Source organism: Phacochoerus africanus, chromosome 16 (assembly GCF_016906955.1).
Source record: "Phacochoerus africanus isolate WHEZ1 chromosome 16, ROS_Pafr_v1, whole genome shotgun sequence".
In the NCBI taxonomy this organism is placed as follows: Eukaryota; Metazoa; Chordata; class Mammalia; order Artiodactyla; family Suidae; genus Phacochoerus; species Phacochoerus africanus.
The window spans coordinates 7,658,837-7,677,744 of NC_062559.1; the positions used below are offsets into that span (position 1 = coordinate 7,658,837).

General features: G+C 46.4%; 2 gene segments (V, D, J or C); both read right to left on the reverse strand.

Moving 5' to 3' along the window:
- Positions 1-83: 83 nt before the first annotated feature.
- LOC125117477 (T cell receptor beta variable 4-2-like) lies at positions 84-5,360 on the reverse strand. The segment is given in 3 exon segments: positions 84-1,531; positions 4,802-5,172; positions 5,284-5,360. Coding segments are annotated over 3 exon segments (486 nt in total).
- A 10,146-nt stretch (positions 5,361-15,506) lies between these two features.
- On the reverse strand, positions 15,507-16,378 carry LOC125117478 (T cell receptor beta variable 3-1-like). The segment is given in 3 exon segments: positions 15,507-15,983; positions 16,090-16,207; positions 16,296-16,378. Coding segments are annotated over 2 exon segments (342 nt in total).
- Positions 16,379-18,908: the final 2,530 nt, after the last annotated feature.

The following is an 18,908-nucleotide window of genomic DNA, read 5'->3' on the forward strand; positions in this document are numbered from 1 at the left end:
GATGCCACAGACTGGAAGCAGCTGTGATGAGTATAAAGCTCCAGGGAATCATGAAAAGGAAAGAAGCACCTGAAACAGCCAAAACAGTTGCCAACATATTCAGCTATTTACTAAGACGATTCAGTTTTTACTCAATAGAGATTGGCTATGCCTGGGTTTTTAGGCATAAACTAAGCAACAGCCCTGCAGATATTAGCATCTTGATTTGTTCAAGGAATACTCCTGGAACCATAGCTAGGAGCAGGCACAAAGCTTTGACATGTTCACCCCCGGAATTCTACTGGGGTAAAGAAGGAGAGTGTCAGACAACCCCAGTGGAATCATGTCATCTCACTGAAGGGAGGACCACGGGCGAGCTACTGCCTAGAGATTTGTGGCCAACCTCCTCTTCAGGCCTCCTAACACCTTCCATCACCTGGCTGATGCCAGCTCCCGAGGATGATTCCAAGAGGACAATCAGTTTTGGGGAGCATGGCACTGGTCCTGCTCTTGGGGGAAGGCTGCTGTGCACAAGCCTCCCTTGATGGGGGCTTCTGCCGCACCCGTTCTTTCTGGTTTTCCTGTTGTTGTTGGAGGGTACCTCGCAGGTCTGCAAGCCTGATCATTGCCGGGGTTCAAGAACAAAGAATGAGCCCCAAGACAGCAACAAAGACATCCGTGCTTTATTGGAGAGGGGGTCATACACAAAGGGTGCAGGCAGGACGGGGCAGCAGTCTTGGCTACTCAGAGGAGGAGGAGGCTCCCAGTCACAGGGGGAATTGATGTCAGCTGTGCCCATCCGTGACCAGGCACTGATTCGGCCCTCTAAGAGGATTGGATTGTCCTGTGAGGGCAGCAGGGCCCTCTCCGCTCCCAGGAGGCCCGTCTCCACTGCAAGGCAGATGCATGCTTTGCTCAATAGAGAATAACACAGGCAGAGGCCAAGGGAGTACAGAGGTTTCCCTGGAGGCTCCCCAGGTCATCCACTGGCCACATCTCTCCCGTTGCTGGGGTCCACGGCCACATTCCATGGGGCTGAGAACCTTCCCAATTTCCACACACCCAGAGAACCTGTGCTCCATTTCCTCTCCTACAAACTACCGTTAATTCTGGCCTCTGCTCCTGAGAAGCAGCTGCAGACCCACCACACATCCGCCAGCCTCCTTGGGCGGGGCAGGCGCTGCTGAGAGCCTGGGGAGAGCAGAGGAGCTCTAGAGTTTGTGGAAGGGCAGGAGGTGTCTGTGCATGGCTGTGGCTGAGCTGCTGGCACAGAGGAACAGGGCCGAGTCTCCCCGCTGTGCAGGCTGGATCTTCAGAGTCAGGTACGTGCCATCAGACATCCCAGCTGAGATCCGATCCTTTAAAAAGTCGGCCTTCTCTGAAGGCTCTTTGTTATAGATGGACATCAGAAACTCCACCCCTTTCCTCAGGGTCTGTCGGTACCAGCAGAAGTACAAATGACCGGGAATGGGGTCACACCTCAAAGTCACGTTCTGTCCCGGCTCTGTGATGTGGTGGCGAGGGCTTTGTCTGACTCCAGGTTCCATGTGGCCTGTGGGATGAGACAGAGGAAGAGACCAAAGTCAGGCACTGGGCTTAGGTTAAGGGAAGGGGTGGGAGTTTCCCTCCCACTCCCAGGTCTCACCTACTCCCAGGAGCCCAAAGATGGCCCAGCAGAAGAGCCTGCCATCCATGGCAGGGCTAGGGCAGGCTGAGGCCTCCCCCAGTGGGGCATCTGGTCCCTAGCAGCCCAAGAGATGAGGTCTAGTGATGTCAGAGTCTTGGGCGGCACCCATGGTCTCAAGAGCGCCCCCAGGAGCAGAAGCAGGGAGGTTTGGCACCCACGTGGACAGGTGATGCTCTGAAACTCAGGTCCGTGTCCTGGAGGGTGCAGACCCACAGGCCCCAAGTGAAATATTGCAGCTGCACAGGGACAGCCTTCAGCACAGCGAGGCCAGGCATAAAGACAGCCAGGACCCGCGCCCCTTGTTCCAGTAGGCAGGTGGTTAGGCATGAGCAGAGAAGGGGTGCATGGGGCCAGATGGCAGGAAACCACACATCATGCAAACAGCAGGGTCCATGGATGGATAAAGAAAAGCCACAACCTCCAGAGTGAGAGGAAAGCACAGCTTTTGGGGTGATAAGTGCCCTGGGGGCAAAGAAAGGTTGAGAAGAGGGTGCATATCTGTGTCCAGATGTATCCTGTTGCTCGTTATGCCCCCATCATCATAACGTTATAACACATTTAGCTATCAGAGCAGAAGTACCCTTCATGCACTAAAGCCATGACACGTGTGATCAAGCTCGATGAGGACAAAGATCCCTCCTCCCTTGGGGAAGGTGAAGCTGGGATGAAAATTAAGGAATAAGACCCCCACACCTCACCTTCACAGGGAATAACCTGCCCAGACAATCAGATGCCCCAGGTAGCAGGTGTACCACAACACGCAGGGCAGCTGATCGCCTCCCTGCCTGCCTCGCCCTCAGAGGTGCGTGTCTCACTTAAATCCTCAGTGTGCTTTCTCAGGTTCAGTCTCTGAAGTCTCTGTGTGAAGAGACACAAACCTTACCTTTGGGGACACCCTCTCTATCAGCCATTCAGGGCCACAATCCGGAGGCATGTTTCTGGATTCTGAACCTGAGGATTGAAACTCTGGGGAGGAAGAGACGAAAATAACATAGGCCCCTAGGAGGGTTGAAACCAGGCAGGGCCCTGTGGGCTCCTGGGCTCACAATCCTTTCTGGGTCCCCCATTTCTTGTTTTTAGGGAACAAACTGCAGCCTCCATGAGCTTCCCTGAGTTGCAAAGGGCAGGTGCCAAAGGTTGCTAATCAGGGAAGAGAGGGGATGCTGAGACCAGGGAGGAGGAGTCAAGACACAAGAGTGCAGCCTTGGGGCAGGGTCCTGGTTCCCCTCAAGGCATATAGATAAGAATATCTGGAGTTCCCGTCCCATGGCTCAGTGGTTAACGAATCTGACAAGGAACCGTGAGGTTGCGGGTTCAATCGCCCTGGCCTTGCTCAGTGGGTTAAGGATCTGGCGTTGCTGTGAGCTGTGGTGTAGGTCCCAGTGGCAGCTAGGATCTGGCATGGCTGTCGCAGTGGGTGTGGCCAGTGGCTACAGCTCCAATTAGACCCCTGGCCTGGGAACTTCCATATGCCTGGGTGCAGTCCTAAAAAGACAAAAAAAAAAAAAAAAAAAAAAAAACTTTGAGTTCTTCTACTGAACTAAAACCCCGACAAATGGAAGATGTTAAGGAAGCCTCTCCAATAGGGAAAGAAGTCCACCAGGCCACTGAACCCCAGGTTTGAAACTAATGCAAGCTTGCCTCTCCCCTGATCCTTATCTCTGGCCCTGTCTTCACTCCCCAAACTATAAAACCGCCTTCCAATCTCCCATGAGTCAGACACAGTCTTTGAGGCATTAGCCTGCTATGACTCTCCTTTGGCTGCTAGAGCAATAGAGCTATCTTTTCTCTTTCACCCTAAACTCTGTTTCTATTCAGCACCTGTGAGTAGAGGCCAGGCACCAGTATCAGTGTGGAGAGGAACGCCAATTAGAGGCTGAGACCCGACCCCTAAAGAGACGTTTCAGTGCTAGGGAAGAAGAGCAGATGAGAAAGTAGGTACCCAGCCCAGTGCCCTGAACAGAGGGACTCAGAGGCCCATTGGCTGCCTTTGGAGTTGAGAGCAAGTGTCTGTGCAGATTTGGGCTCTGATCAGGGAAGGGGTTGCTCTAGCCTTGAGTGGGAAAACGAGAACTCAGAAAACACACAAGCTGGATTAGAGAACCTGGAATTGGTGAATATAGACATTCCGCTTGACACAGGCCTGGGTATTTGGCAGTAAGTAAGGCCTTAAAACCACTAGATCTCAATGTGCTTATCTTTATAGAAGTTGACAGAGCAGGGTCATGCTCAGGTGAAGGGAAACCCACACTCCTAAGGCAGAGTTGCATACCCTTGACCTGGTCCCCAGTATGATGTTTTGGGGCTTGGTCAGGGGAGCCTGGAGTGTCCTCTCAGGGGGAAGGTGGGAGCCTGGTACAGATGCAGACAGGTGAGCTTCGAGGAAGGGATGCAGGGCTCTGCCAGCCCTTGGCTGCTGGTGTGCACAGGTCTGATGCCCATTACAGGGAGCAGAGCCCGAAGATATGGGGTTCAGCCGGGACAGCTCTGAGCACAAAGGCCTGAACTGAAATGTCAGGAGGCCATCACTTCTCACTGGCTGGTGTGAGCAGGGCTTTGCAAGGGCAGCAGACTCTATGGCTGATAATGCAGGATGGGAAGCCCTGAAGATCTATGGTTAAAGAGACAGAAGGCACAAGGACCAAGCCTGAAAGGCATTGTTGAGTGGAAGAGGAGCCCATGAGGTACTGAGCCCTTTGACATGCAGGAGTGTGAACTTGAGACACAAGGACCAGATGGGGGATCTGTGGTCCTCAGGGGCTGGAAAGGACAGAGCCCCTGCTGAGGGCATGAGGCGCTTTGAAAAGTGTCTGCGCATATGTGTGGCTGGGGTCAGATCTGAGAACCCGGCCGAACTTGGATGGAAGAAGTCAGAGACAGGCCCCTATTGGAAGCAGGACTGGGAGGACAGAGGGTCAAGTGTCTCCCAAAAGGCTTTCCGGGGAGGCCAGCCCATTGGAAAATGCGTGGGATAGACTTGAACATTGTGCTACATTCAGCTGCAGACCCAGCCTTGCTCAGGACAGGTGGCTGGTGACTGTGATGGAACTCAGAAGAGCCATGGCCATGAGCCCGCAGGCAGTCTCAGGGTCTGAGCTTTCCATTGAGGGTCTTCCAGGAAATGGGGAACCGAGCCTTGGTTGGCCCCACAGCCTCCTGGCTGGGTGCTCGAGGTTTGTGCAGAGGAAGCGGCTGGCTCTGCAGGGCTGTGTCTCTACTGCTGGCGCAGAGATACACAGCAGAGTCTTCTGGTTTCAGGGCGTCCACGTGCAGGTAAAGGGGGGAGCTCGCTGGGCAATCAGGCCTGAAGCGACTCGGAACAGTCTCATTTCCAGTGGGGTCATTGTAGTTACAGGTGAACATGAGCTCTATTGGCTTCTGAGCACTCTGTTTATACCAATACATAAAACTGTGTCCCATATCTTGTTCACAATTCAAAGATCTCTTATCTCTCGTTCCCAGGACCAGGTATCTGGGTGTTTGAGTAACTCCAGTGTCCACAGAGACTGTCAGGAGAAGAGGACAAAGTTTAGACAAAGCCCAGAAGGGAGGGTTGGCTGCAGCCTCAGGGCAAGGATTCAGCATCGAGGGGCAGCCCATGAGCACCCAATACTCACCTGCTCCCAGGAGACAGAGGACCACAGGGCAGAGCACCCCGAAGCACATGGTGGAGTCTGTTCAAAGTGGGCTCAACAAACTGGGATGCCCTGGGCAAGGGGGCTGGTCTCTGGTCTCCTCCTCCCTGGTTGGTGGCTTTGCCTGTGATGTCACTGCCCCTGAGTATCTGCAGCCCCAGTCTCCCTTCATCCCTGATGGAGATTCTTTTTTTCCTTGTATAAATTCTGAGAGAAGGTGGATTTGAATTGTCTGGGTTGGGAAATTCCTCTGATATTTGCTCTTAGGCTATTAGCTTCCTTCCTTATTACATAGATCCTGCCCCTATCCTCCCTCCCTTCCAAGACCCCCTCTCAGCGACAGACTTCCCCCCCCCACTTCAAGAGATCTCCTCCCACCCCTGCTTAGTCAGGATGGATCACAACATTCAACACATAAGCCCCCTGGAGCCCCACTGCCCCACCATGTGCAGGGAGACAGACTGGAAGGTTGTGGCCGGGTTCTAGATCAGTGCCCATCACTAAAAAGGCAGGGCTCTGATGCTGGCCAGCAGCCAGGCACTGGGAAGAGTTCTGAGGGGACCAGCTAACAGGTAAGCCATTTGTGGAGAGTGCAGGGCTTGGCTGGGTTTCAAGAAACAGGTTGCTGCAAGAAAGCTACACAAGGCATTGGGGCAAGACAAATCAGTGTGAAAATGATTTCAGTGGAGCATCTAGGAGACAGCCACAGCTGGTGCTCCCAACTGACAGCAGGTTGGGGCCCCCACTTGCCAGCCAGTCTTCCCTCCTCACCTTCCTGCTCTGCTTCCTCCCATCCCCTCCCCCCTGCTCCAGCAGCGACCTGACAATGGAGCCACAGCGCCCCCTTGTGGCCAAAGCAGCACATTCCCCAGATCGCAGGCCTCTTACCAGCTGGTGTCAGCTTATTATTCATGCCACATAATGGGAGAAGTTGTGAGGCCTATAAAGCTCCAGTGAGTCATGAAAAGGAAAGAAGCACCTGAAACAGCCAAAACACGTGGCAACACATTCATCCACTTACCTAGGACATTCTGTTTTCACTCAAGAGAGTTTGGCTATGCCTGGGTCCTTAGAAACACAACACAACCCTGCAGATATTAGCATCTTGATTTGTTCAAGGAATTCTCGTGGGACCATAGCTAGGAGCAGTCACAAGGCTTTGACATGTTCACCCCCGGAATTCTATTGGGGTAAAAAAGGAGAGTGTCAGACAATCCCAGTGGAATCAAATGTATCTTAGACATGAAGTGTAAGAAATGGATGCAGTATTTCCGTGTCAACACCACTTCATAACTGTGAGAGCATATGGCCTCAACCCTTGCCACCTAGGAACTGAACTGAATTGCTCTCCAAAGCCTTGTGCGTTTCTCAAATGCTAGAAACCAAACCTGGCCCATCCATTCTGCAGACAGCTTTCTATCTGAGACCAGCTCAGATGACCTATCATTCCTCCTCTGAACTGTTTCTCCTTTGCCCACGTAGTTATTGGACGATCATCTATGTTTGTATGGTAGACTCTTGGGCCAGTGATGAATTTTCATTGTAGTAAAGTGGAAGATAGGACTCAACACAGCAAAGAAATGACCTATATTTGATTTTTAGCATTTGTTTACTGTGACATTTATTACCACATGGGAAGAATAACACAACAGTTACCCCGTGTTAAGAGCTGATAATTGAAATGCTTTTTTTTTGACTCAAGCATATGCTGGGTCAGGAAGGAAATAGCACATTTTCTAATGTAATAAATGTTACAGATTTTCAATATGGCCCATGAAACAGACAAAAAAACAAGTCAAGTCTGATTCTTTGGGTTAGAATTTAAGCAAAGGGTGTTGGATATTCTCCTGAACAAGTTACATATACGATGGACCTTAAAGCCACGGTAGCTGGAGATACTCCATTCTTAGAAAAGAATCTAAAAATAACTTGTTAAAAGGCCAGCATTGCTACTATTAACATTATTATGATGGCCACTCCCTGTAGCAAGAAGATACTGGTTGGGGCTTCTACAAGAAGACAGCAAAAATATGAATAAATAAAATTTTATTACATTCTTTGGCTCTAATACATAAGCTAAATTCCACAGATTACAAAAAAAAAGATTTTTTTTCATTTTTTAAAATTAATTATTTTTCCACTATACTGCATGGGGGCCAAGATACACTTACATGCATACATTTTTTTTTTTCCACCCTTCATTCTGTTACAATATAAGTATCTAGACATAGTTCTCAATGCTACTCAGCAGGATCTCCTTGTAAATCTATTCTAAGTTGTATCCAATAACTCCAAGCTTCCAATCCCTCCCACTCCCTCCCTCTCTCCCCGGGCGGCCACAAGTCTGTTCTCCAAGTCCATGATTTTCTTTTATGTGGAAAGATTCATTTGTGCTGTATATTAGATACCAGATATAAGTGATATCATATGGTATTTTTCTTTCTCTTTCTGACTTATTTCACTCAGTATGAGAGTCTCTAGTTCCATCTATGTTGCTATAAATGGTATTATGTCATTCCTTTTTATTGCTGAGTAATATTCCATTGTGTATATATACCTCATGTTCTAATCCAGTCATCTGTCGATGGACATTTGGGTTGTTTCCATGTCTTGGCTATTACAAATAGAGCTGCAATGAACATGCGGGTGCATGTCTATCTTTTCAGTAGAGTTTTGTCTTGATATATGCCCAAGAGTGGGATTGCTGGGTCATGTGGTAATTCTACGTGTAGATTTCTAAGATTTCTCCATACTGCTCTCCATAGTGGCTGTACCAGTTTACATTCCCACCAAAAGTACAGGAGGATTCCCTCTTCTCCACAACCCCTCCAGCATTTGTTATTTGTGGACTTATTAATGATGGCCATTCTGACTGGTGTGAGGTCATATCTCATGATAGTTTTGATTTGCATTTCTCTTATTATCAGCGATGTTGAGCATTTTTTCATGTGCTTGTTGGCCATCTGTACATCTTCCTTGGAGAACAGTTTATTCAGGTCTTTTGCCCATTTTTCCATTGGGTGGTTGGCTTTTTTGCTGTGGAGTTGTATAAGTTGCTTATATATTCTAGAGATTAAGCCCTTGTCCGTTGCATCATTTGAAACTATTTTCTCCCATTGTGTAAGTTGTCTTTTTGTTGTCTTTTGGGTTTCCTTTGCTGTGCAAAAGCTTGTCAGTTTGATTAGGTCCCATGGGTTTATTTTTGCTCTTATGTCTGTTGCTTTGGGAGACTGACCTGAGAAAATATTCATGAGGTTGATGTCAGAGAGTGTTTTGCCCATGTTCTCTTCCAGGAGTTTGATGGTGTCCTTGTCTTATATTTAAGTCTTTCAGCCATTTTGAGTTTATTTTGGTGCATGGTGTGAGGGTGTGTTCTAGTTTCATTGCTTTGCATGCAGCTGTCTGGTTTTCCCAGCAATGCTTGCTGAATAGACTGTCTTTTTCCCATTGTATGTTCTTGCCTCCCTTGTCAAAGATTAATTGACCATAGGTGTCAGGGTTTATTTCCGGGTTCTCTATTCTGTTCCATTGGTCGTCTGTCTGTTTTGACACCAGTACCACACTGTCTTGATGACTGTGGCTTTGTAGTATTTCTTGAAGTCTGGGAGAGTTATGCCTCCTGCTTGGTTTTTGTTTCTCAGGATTGCTTTGGCAGTTCTGGGTCTTTTGTGATATTCCATGTAAATGTTTGGATTGTTTGTTGTAGTTCTGTGAAAACCGTCATGGGTAATTTGATAGGGATTGCATTGAATCTGTAGATTGCTTTGGGTAGTCTGGCCATTTTTACAATACTGATTTTTCCAACCCAGGAGCATGGAATATCTTTCCATTTCTTTACATCTTCTTTGATTTCTTTGATTAAAGTTTTATAGTTCTCAGCATATAAGTCCTTTACCTCCTTGGTCAGGTGTATTCCGAGGGATTTGATTTTTTGGGGGGAGTGCAATTTAAAAAGGTATTGTATTTTTATATTCCTTTTCTAATATTTCATTGTTAGCATACAGAAACACAACTGATTTCTGAATGTGAATCTTATATCCTGCTGAATTTGTTGATCAGTTCAAGTTGTTTTGGGGTTGAGTCCTTAGGGTTTTCTATATATATTATCCTGTCATCTGCATATAGTGACAGTTTTACCTCTTCTCTTCCTATTTGGATGTCTTTTATTTCTTTTGTTTTCTGATTGCTGTGGCTAGGATTTCTGGTACTATGTTGAATAGCAGTGGTGAGAGTGGGCATCCCTGTCTTGTTCCAGATTTGAGTGAGAAGGCTTTCAGTTTTTCTCTATTGAGTATTATAGTTGCTGTGGTTTTGTCATAAATGGCTTTGATTATGTTAAGGTATGTCCCCTCTATACTCACTTTGGTAAGAGTTTTGATCATGAATGGACATTGGACTTTGTTAAATGCTTTTTCTGCGTCTATTGAGATGATCATGTGGTTTTTGACTTTTCTTTTGTTAATGTGGTGTATGATGTTGATTGATTTGCATATGTTGAACCATCCTTGTGAACCTGGGATGAACCCTACCTAGTCATGGTGTATGATCTTTTTGATATGTTGTTGGATTCAGTTGGCTAAGATTTTGTTGAGAATTTTTGCGTCTATATTCATCAAAGATATTGGCCGATGGTTTTCTTTTTTGGTGTTATCTCTGCCTGGTTTTGGAATGAGGGTGATGGTGGCATCATAGAATGTCTTTGGGAGTGTTCCTTCTTCTTCAACCTTTTGAAAAAGTTTATGGAGGATGGGCACCAGTTCCTCTTTATATGTTTAATAAAATTCACCTGTGAAGCCATCTGGTCCTGGACTTTTATTTGTAGGGAGTGTTTTTATGACATCTTCAATTTCATTTCTAGTGATCAGTTTGTTCAGTTGGTCTGTTTCTTCTTGATTCATTTTTAGCAGGCTGTAAGATTCTAGAAAATTATCCATGTCTTCTAGGTTGTCAATTTTGTTGGCATATAGTTGTTCATAGTATTCTCTTAGAATTTTTTGTATTTCTGCAGTATCCATTGTGATTTATCCTTTTTCATTTCTAATTTTGGTTATTTGGGTTCTTTCTTCCCTCCTCTTAGTTAGTCTAGCCAGGGGTTTGTCAATTTTGTTTATCTTTTTGAAGAACCAGCTCTTGGTTTTATTAATTTTCTCTATTGTTTTTTGAATCTCTATTTTATTGATTTCATTTTTGATCTTTATAATTTCCTTCCTTCTGCTGACTTTAGGACTTTTTTGTTCTTTTTCTAATTTTTTTAGGTGGAGGGTTAAGTTGTCAATTTGAAATCTTTCTTCTTTTTTGAGGAAGGCCTGTATTGCTATGTATTTCCCTCTGAGCACTGCTTTTGTGGCATCCCATAAATTTTGAGATGTTGTGTCTTCATTATCATTTGTTTCAAGGTAGTTTTTAATTTCCTTCTTGAGTTCCTCATTGAGCCATTGGTTTTTTAGTAGCATGTTGTTTAGTCTCCATGTAGTAGGTTTTTTCTCATTTCTTTTCCCATGGTTGATTTCTAGTTTCATACCATTGTGGTCAGAGAAGATACTTGAGATAATTTCTATGCTCCTAAATTTATTGAGGTTAGCTTTGTGTCCCAATATGTGGTCGATTCTTGAGAATGCTCCATGGGCACTTGAGAAGAATGTGTATTCTGATTTTTTTGGATGTTGTGTCCTGAAGATGTCAATTAAGTCTAACTTTTCTATTGTGTCCTTTAGGATCTCTGTTGCTTTATTGGTCTTCTGTCTAGAGGATCTGTCCATTGATGTGAGGGGGGTATTAAGGTCTCCTACTATGATTGTATTCTCATCAATTTCTCCCTTTATGTCTGTTAATATTTGTTGTATGTATCTGGGTGCTCCTGTATTTGGGGCATACATGTTGACGATAGTAATATCCTCTTCTTGGATGGATCCCTTGATCATTAAATAGTGTCCTTCTTTGTCTTTCTTTACATCTTTTGTTTTAAAGTCTATTTTGTCTGATATGAGTATGGCAACTCCTGCTTTCCTCTCGTGTCTATTGGCATGAAAAATTTTTTCCCACCCCTTCACTTTCAATCTGTATGTGTCCTTTGTCCTAAAGTGAGTTTCTTGTAGGCAGCAGATTGAAGGTTTTTGCTTTTTTATCCACTCAGCCACTCTGTGTCTTTTGATTGGAGCATTCAGTCCATTGACATTTAAGGTGATAATTGATAGATGATTATTTATTGCCATTTTAAACCTTGTATTCCAGTTGATTCTATGGTTCTCCATTCTTCCTTTCTTTTTTTGGTTGGATGGTCTCCGATTATTTTCTGCTTGAGGGTTTTTTTTTTTTTTTCATTTTCTTGCGAATGCAATGTTTGTTTTGGTTGGTGATTGCCCTGTTTTTTAAGTATGCTAACTCCTTCCTATAATTGTGTGTTTTAGCCTGATGGTCCTGTAGGTTCAAACACTTCATTACTATACTAAAATTAAGAAGAGAAAAAAAAACAAAAAAAATTTTAACAAAGAGTCTATTAATTTCCTTACTTCCCTTGCCCACATTTTATTATTTTGATGACTCTTTTTAAAATTTTATCTTATTTTAAACATGTTCAAGATTAAATCTGTATGCTGGCTATTTGAGTGACTGCTCTCTGATTGTGATTTCATCAATCATCCTAGTTCCCCCCCTTTTTTTTCCCTCCCTTTCTTTTTGTTTTAGAAAAGCCTTTTCAGTATTTCTTTTAGCCTGGGTTTTGTGTTGCTGTATTATTTTAGCTTTTGGTTGTTGGAAAAAAAATTTATTTCCCCTTCTATTTTAAATGATATTCTTTCTGGATAGAATATTCTAGGTTGCATATTTTTTCCTTTTAGCACTTTAAATATCTCTTTCCATTCCCTCCTGGCCTGTAGAGTTTCTGTAGAGAAATCAGCTAAAAACCTTATGGGGGTTCCCTTGTAGGTAACATTCTGCCTTTCTCTTGCTGCCTTTAGGATCCTCTCTTTATCATTAACTTTTGCCATTTTTATTATAATGTGTCTTGATGTGGGTCTATTTGGGTTCAACTGGTTTGGGGCCCTCTGTGCTTCCTATATCTTGAACTCAGTATCCTTTAAATTTGCCACGTTTCCAGCGATAATTTCTTCAAATATATTTTCTATCCCCTTATCTTTTTCTACGCCTTCTGGAATTCCTATTATGTGTAGATTGTCCCACTTTATATTATCCCATAGGTCTCTTATATTGCTTTCATATTTTTTCATTTGGTTTTCTGTCTGCTGACCGGATTGGGTGATTTCCATTATTCTATCTTCCACATCACTGATTCGTTCTTCTGCATTATTCATTCTGGTCTCTACTGCCCTTAGTTCAGTCTGTATCTCTGCCAATGAACTTTTCTAATTTTCCTTGGCTCCTCCTTATATTTTCTAGTTCCTTTCTGAGGGCATCTGCATTACTGGTCATATCTTCTTTTAATTCCTTCAGTGTTTTCACTATTTCCCTTCTGAACTCCAAGTCTGCCAGACTGCAGAGGTCTGTTTCATTGTTGACAGCTTTAGGTGAGTTCTCCTGTTGGTTTAACTGGGGGTGGTTTCTCAGCTTCTTCATCTTGCTTATCGTTTTCTTTTTCTTGGTGGAGTTGTACTCCCTGGTGGCTGGGCAGGGTTTGCCTTGGCACTGCTGTGGAATGTTTCCTAAGGGCTGGTGTTGTTGGTCGGTCTTCTTTGAGGAGGGTGGCTTTTCCTGAGGGTGGGCAGGGGCTGGCAGGGTCTCTCTGAAGCAAAGGAGGACTTCCTGAGGGCAGACAGGACTGGGAGGTCTGCAGCGAGATGGAAGCAGATTTCACGCGGCCAGGCAGAGTTTGCTCTGGTGTTTTGGGGCTGTAGGGCTCTTCCAGGCAGCTGGCGGTGCTGGGCAGCTGTTCCACAGGAGTGCTGCACCCCCGAGGGTGGGATAGACTGGCTGGGCCACTGAGAACCCAAGGTGCTCTTCCCCAGGGCAGCTGAATTGGCAGGACCACCTAGGGATGGAGGCAGATATTGCACGGCCTGGGCCAAGCTTCTTCTAGCTTTTCTGGGCTGTGGGGGCTCTCACAGGGGGCTGGCAGTGCTGGGCAGCTGTTCCACAGGAGTACAGCACCCACCAAGGGTGGCAGCAGCTAGCTGGGCTGCTGAGAACTCAAAGGGCTCTTCTCCAGGGCAGCTGAATTGGCAGGGCCGCCCAGGGATAGGTGCAGATATTGCACAGCAGCGCCGAGCTTGTTCTAGTTTTTCTGGGCTGTGGTCCTTTTCCAGGCGGCTGGCAGTGCTGGGTGCTGCTCTTCGGGGGTATAGCCCCTCCAGAAGGCAGGTAGGCCAGGGCAGGGAAAGCCCCTGCGGTGTCGGCTTCCCACAAATGGTGAGGCCAGCCCTCTGGGGTGGCAGGCAGTCTCAGGGTCTGGTGAGTGAGCATAGGGTAGGGGGAGGGGGGATGCACTTGAGAAGCACAGCTTTCTGATAGCTGGCTGGCAAGTGAGCTCGCTGTGGTGTGGGGAGTATTCTATGGCCGCCCACCCCGTCTCCTCTACCCTTCCCAGCACTGGTGCCGTGTCTCTCTGGCAGATCCAGCTCTTCTGCCAGGTTGCCTCTGATGTGGCCTTCCACTCCCCAGCCCTTAGCAGTATTGCTCCCTCCACCCGCAAAGCTCTGCTTTCTAGACTCCCAGGCAGTTTCTGCCCCACCAATCAGACAGACTGCTTCCTAGACCTCCAGGGTGGTCTCTTCCCTGCGAACGCAACTGACCGGTTCCTAGTTCCCCAAGCAGTCTCCGCACTGCCCACCCCAGCCCATTCCCCCGGGACTAACCTCCAGAGCCGAGGTCTCGGTGCCCAGCCGCCACCCAAGCGTCTCTGTTTTTGGTGCCAGCAGTTGGGACGATCTGTTTGGTTCTCACTCTGCTCTTCAGATCTCAGACTTACTGCTGTGCTCTTCTCTGCATCTGGAGATCCCTCCGATTCAGTTGATCTTTCTGTCAAGTAGGTGACTTTCCAGGGTGTGGGGTCCCTTTCTGCTCCACAGTTCCCTTTCGTGAGCGCCCATCCAGCCCCAGTTCCCCTTCTCTCACTCTCTTTTCTCTTGTTTTACCCAGTTATGTCACGAGATTCTTGCCGTTATTGGAGTTTAGGTTCTTCTGCCAGCAATTGTTCTGTGCGAGTCGTTTAACCTGTAGATGTGTTTTTTGTTGTTGTGTTTGTGGGAGAGGGCGAGCATGTCCCCCTACTCTTCCACCATCTTGCCCCCTCATTTTTTTTCATTTTTAAAGTTTTACTGAAATATATTTGATTTACAATGTTGTAAGAATTTCTGCTATACAACAATATAATTCAGTTATACACACACACATATCCATTCTTTTTAAGTTTTTTTTTTCCCGCATAGGTGATCACAGAATATTGAGTAGATTTCCCTGTGCTGTACAGCAGGTCACTGTGGACCATGCATTTCCTATCCATAAGAGTGCATATGTCTGTCCCAAGATCCAATCCCTCCCTCCCCTCCACCTGTCCCCTTTGGTAACAATAAGTTTGTTTTCAAAGTCGGTGAATCTGTTTCTGTTTTGTAAATAAGCTCATTTGCATCATTGTTTTTTATTTACTTATTTATTTAGCTTTTAAGGGCCACACCCACGGCATATGGAGGTTCCCAGGCTAGGGGTCCAATCGGAGCTACAGCTTCCGGTCTACGCCAAAGCCACAGCAACACCAGATCTGAGCCACATCTGTGACCTACACCACAGCTTGCGGCAATGCCAAATCCTTTACCCACTGAACGAGGCCAGGGATCGAACCCTCAACCTCATGGTTCCTAGTTGGATTCATTTCTGCTGCACCAGACAGGACCTCTGAGAAGAGGCTTCTTAAATGGCCTAACCACACACCTGGCTCCATGTATTTTCATGCGTCTCTGAATATTTTTCCACTGAGCAGTGAACTCATTGATCATCTGAATTTCCTTTTGGTCCTAGACATTTTATCTTCACCTTCCTTTAGGTTTTTGCTCATCAAAAATTCTTAGCAAATAGTGTGCTTTCAATCATAATGTTATGTACAATATGTACTGATGTGTACAGCAGAGAAAGGCAAGGAATGGCTTCTTCCATCAGTTAAGATCTTCAGCGCATCAGACAGGGTTCTTTCTTGTTCGTGCAACCCTGAGTGCTTCAGGGAATTTCATGGAACCCCCTGCTCTAGCTGAGAGGTCAGAATTCTGTAAGACCTCTGTGTGTATAAAGGCAGTCCTGCTTCATGGGGTGTACTGGCCAGCTGTACTGCAGACTGAGGTTCACGGTGTTAATGGAGCCTTGAGTTGCACAAACATCTTGTCCCACAGCTTCCTGCCTAGACCAGGGTTTTTGCACAGGGAGCTGGTGACTCTGCAGGGCTGTGTCTTAACTGCTGGCACAGAAATACACGGCAGAGTCACCTGGCTCCAGGGAGTCAATGTGAAGATATAAATGAGCTTTGTCAGGAGATTCAGGTAAGAAGCGATGTGGAACTGTTTCATTTAGAATGAGTTCCTTGTTATTGTAGATAAACATAATCTCAAGCAATTGTTTGAAGCCTTGCTTATACCAGTACATACAGTTATGGCTCAGCTTTTGCTCACATTTTAGGGACCTCTTATTTCTTGTCTGTATGATGAGATACTTTGGAGTCTGGAAAACAGCTGTGTCCAAGGTGCCTGAGGAGGAAAGAAGCAGAAATCAGACAAGTCCCAGGAGGTCGCCAGTTGGTAGACGTGTGATGAAATGGCTTAGGGAGTCAAAAGACCAAAGCCCAGGACTCACCTGCTCCCAGGAGGCAGAGGACCACACAGCAGAGGAGTCTGGAGCCCATGGTGGAGACAGGACCACCCAGCTTGGGATTCTCAGAGGTAAGGAATCCAGGCTGCAGTCTCCACTGGACCTGTGGCGTCACCACCCAGAATGACTTCCCCATCCTTGCCTCTCCCCCAACCTGTTCTCCTCCTTTTGCTGAGTTTGGGATTTCTCACCACAGCTCAAGTGTGGCCAGTATGTCGCCTTGGGGATGTCCCTCTGGTGATCACTCTATGCCAGCAGCTGCCTCTCTCCCCTCTCTCCACCCACAGGACCTGGCCACTTCCTTCCTCCCTCCCATCTGGACCCCTTTCTCAGAGTCTGGCTGGTTTCCCTCCTCTGGAGCTTCTGCTTCTCTCTCACAATAATGCAGGATGATCCCACTCAAATCTTGCTTCCTTGAAAAGCAGAATTTAGCCTAGGCAACTCCACCCCACCCCCCCAATTATTTTGGGGGTGGTGAAGAGACTGACTCTGAGGTCTCCCCAAGAACCAGCTGCAGACCTTACAAAATGCACTGTTGTTAGTTCAGAGCAAACTCAGTTGATGGGTCCGGGAGGCGGGATGCAGCCCAGTTCTCTGTGAGGTTCTCTGTCCAAGAGGCAAAACCATGTGGGGATGGGAGGGGGGAATAAGTTGCTTTAGAACAGGAGTGATGAGGTCACAGAGGAGAATAATAGCATGAGGTTGGGAAAATCTAAGCGGGGTGATTTTCTTGCCCTTTCATTGGCTACAGGTCACCTTCCTTTTGGTACAAAGTTTACAGCTCGATGCATAGCCGTGTTTTTCAACCCAGCACTTTGGACATACAGCACAGATAATTCTTGGTTTCGGAGGTCTTGCATGTTGAGCAGCATCCCTGCTCTCTGTGTGCCACCTGCCAGTAGCACTCTCGATCCCCTGGTGTGACAACCAAAAATGTCTACAGAATGTGATGTGGAGTCAGCCTGGCTAAGAACCACTGTCTCCTTTAGCCCTTCCAGTCTTTGCCTGGGTTTCTGTGGTCAGCAAGGCACAGTTCTCAGGTCTCAGTGCTCCCGGGTCCCTGCCAAGCCCTGGGAAAACCCAAGTCACCTAGGACCCAGAGTAAGACCAGGGCACCATAGCTGCCCACAGAGGCGTCTGATTCTCTCTCTCTCTCTCTCTCTCACACACACACTGAGTGGCAACACTGCCGACTACTGGTGAAACCCCTTCAGAGACAAATTCAGTGGTTTGTTTTTCATTGAGCACCCCAATTTACATTCCCACCAACAGTGTAGAAGGATTCCCTTTTCTCCACATCCTCTCCAGCATTTATTGTTTGCAGACTTTTTGATCATGGCCGTTCTGACTGGTGTGAGGTGGTACCTCATTGTAGTTTTGACTTGCACTTCTCTAATGATTAGTCAGGTTGAGTATCTTTCATTGGGGGGGGGGCTTCTGTATGAGTTCTTTAGAGAAATGCATGTATAGATCTTCTTTATTAGGTGTTTTGTTTTTTTCTATAAAGCTCCATGACATGTTTGTACATTTTGGAGGTTAATCCCTTGTTCGTCGCTTCATTTGTGAAGATTTTCTCCCATCCTGTGGGTTGTCTTTTCTTTCTTCTTCCTCTTTCTTAAAAATGGTTTCCTTTCCCATGCAAAATCTTGACAAGCACTAGAGACACAATAGTGAACAGAACAGAAACAACCACCATCCAGCAACTCCATGCATGCTTTATCTGTTGGCTGTCAAGGCATGGCTGGTTAGTGCAAAGCTTGAGTAAGACAATACTGTCAGAGTTCCCATCATGGTGCAGCAGAAATGAATCCAACAAGGAACCGTGAGGTTGCGGGTTTGATCCCTGGCCTCGCTCAGTGAGTTAGGGATCTGGTGTTGCCGTGAGCTGTGGTGTAGGTTGCAAATGTGGCTCGGATCTGGTGTTGCCGTGGCTGTGGTGTAGGCCAACAGCAACAATTCCGATTCAACCCCCTAGCCTGGGAACTTCCATATGCTGAGGGTGTGGCCCTAAAAAGACCAAAAAAAAAAAAAAAAGGCAATACTGTCACTCTCATGATGTTTATGTTCTTATAGGAGCAAAAAAAAATTTGTAGATTGCCCTACACTGGAAATATAAAAGACAAGTTATACAAAAGTTAGAAATATAATCTGTATCAATGCAGTTAAATACTATCCTTCACGTGGCTTCCCATTTCCTCATCTATAAAATGATGGGCTGAAATAAATGATGTCAAAGTCTCTGTCCAGTTTGAAAGCTGTATGATCCTGATGAGAGGCACCCAAGGATGTTTACTAGTGGCTCTGAGGCAGCCAAAATGTCCCAGGTATCTACACATTGTACCACACAGCTTGCACGTGAAGCTTTCCAAAGAGAGGAAGGAAGAAGGAAGAAAGGACAGATGGAAAGGGAATAGTTAAAAAGAAAACTGATGGGTGGAAACATCTGTTAGTGATTCTGACCATATAAAGAAGTAACCATTCTTAAAGTTCCCATCGTGGCTCAGCAGAAATGAATCTGACTAGCATCCATGAGGACACAGGTTTGATCCCTTGCCTCGCTCAGTGGGTTAAAGATCAGGTGTTGCCGTGAGCTGTGCTGTAGGTCGCAGACATGGCTTGGGATCCTGCACTGCTGTGACCGTGGTGTCAGCCAGCAGCTGCAGTCCAATTCAACCCCTAGCCTGGGAACGTCCATATGCCACAAGTGCAGCCCTAAACAGCAAGACAAAACAAAACAAAAAAACAAACAAAAATAATTGCCCAATGGAATGAGAGGAACAAAGAAATGGATTCCTTGCACTTAT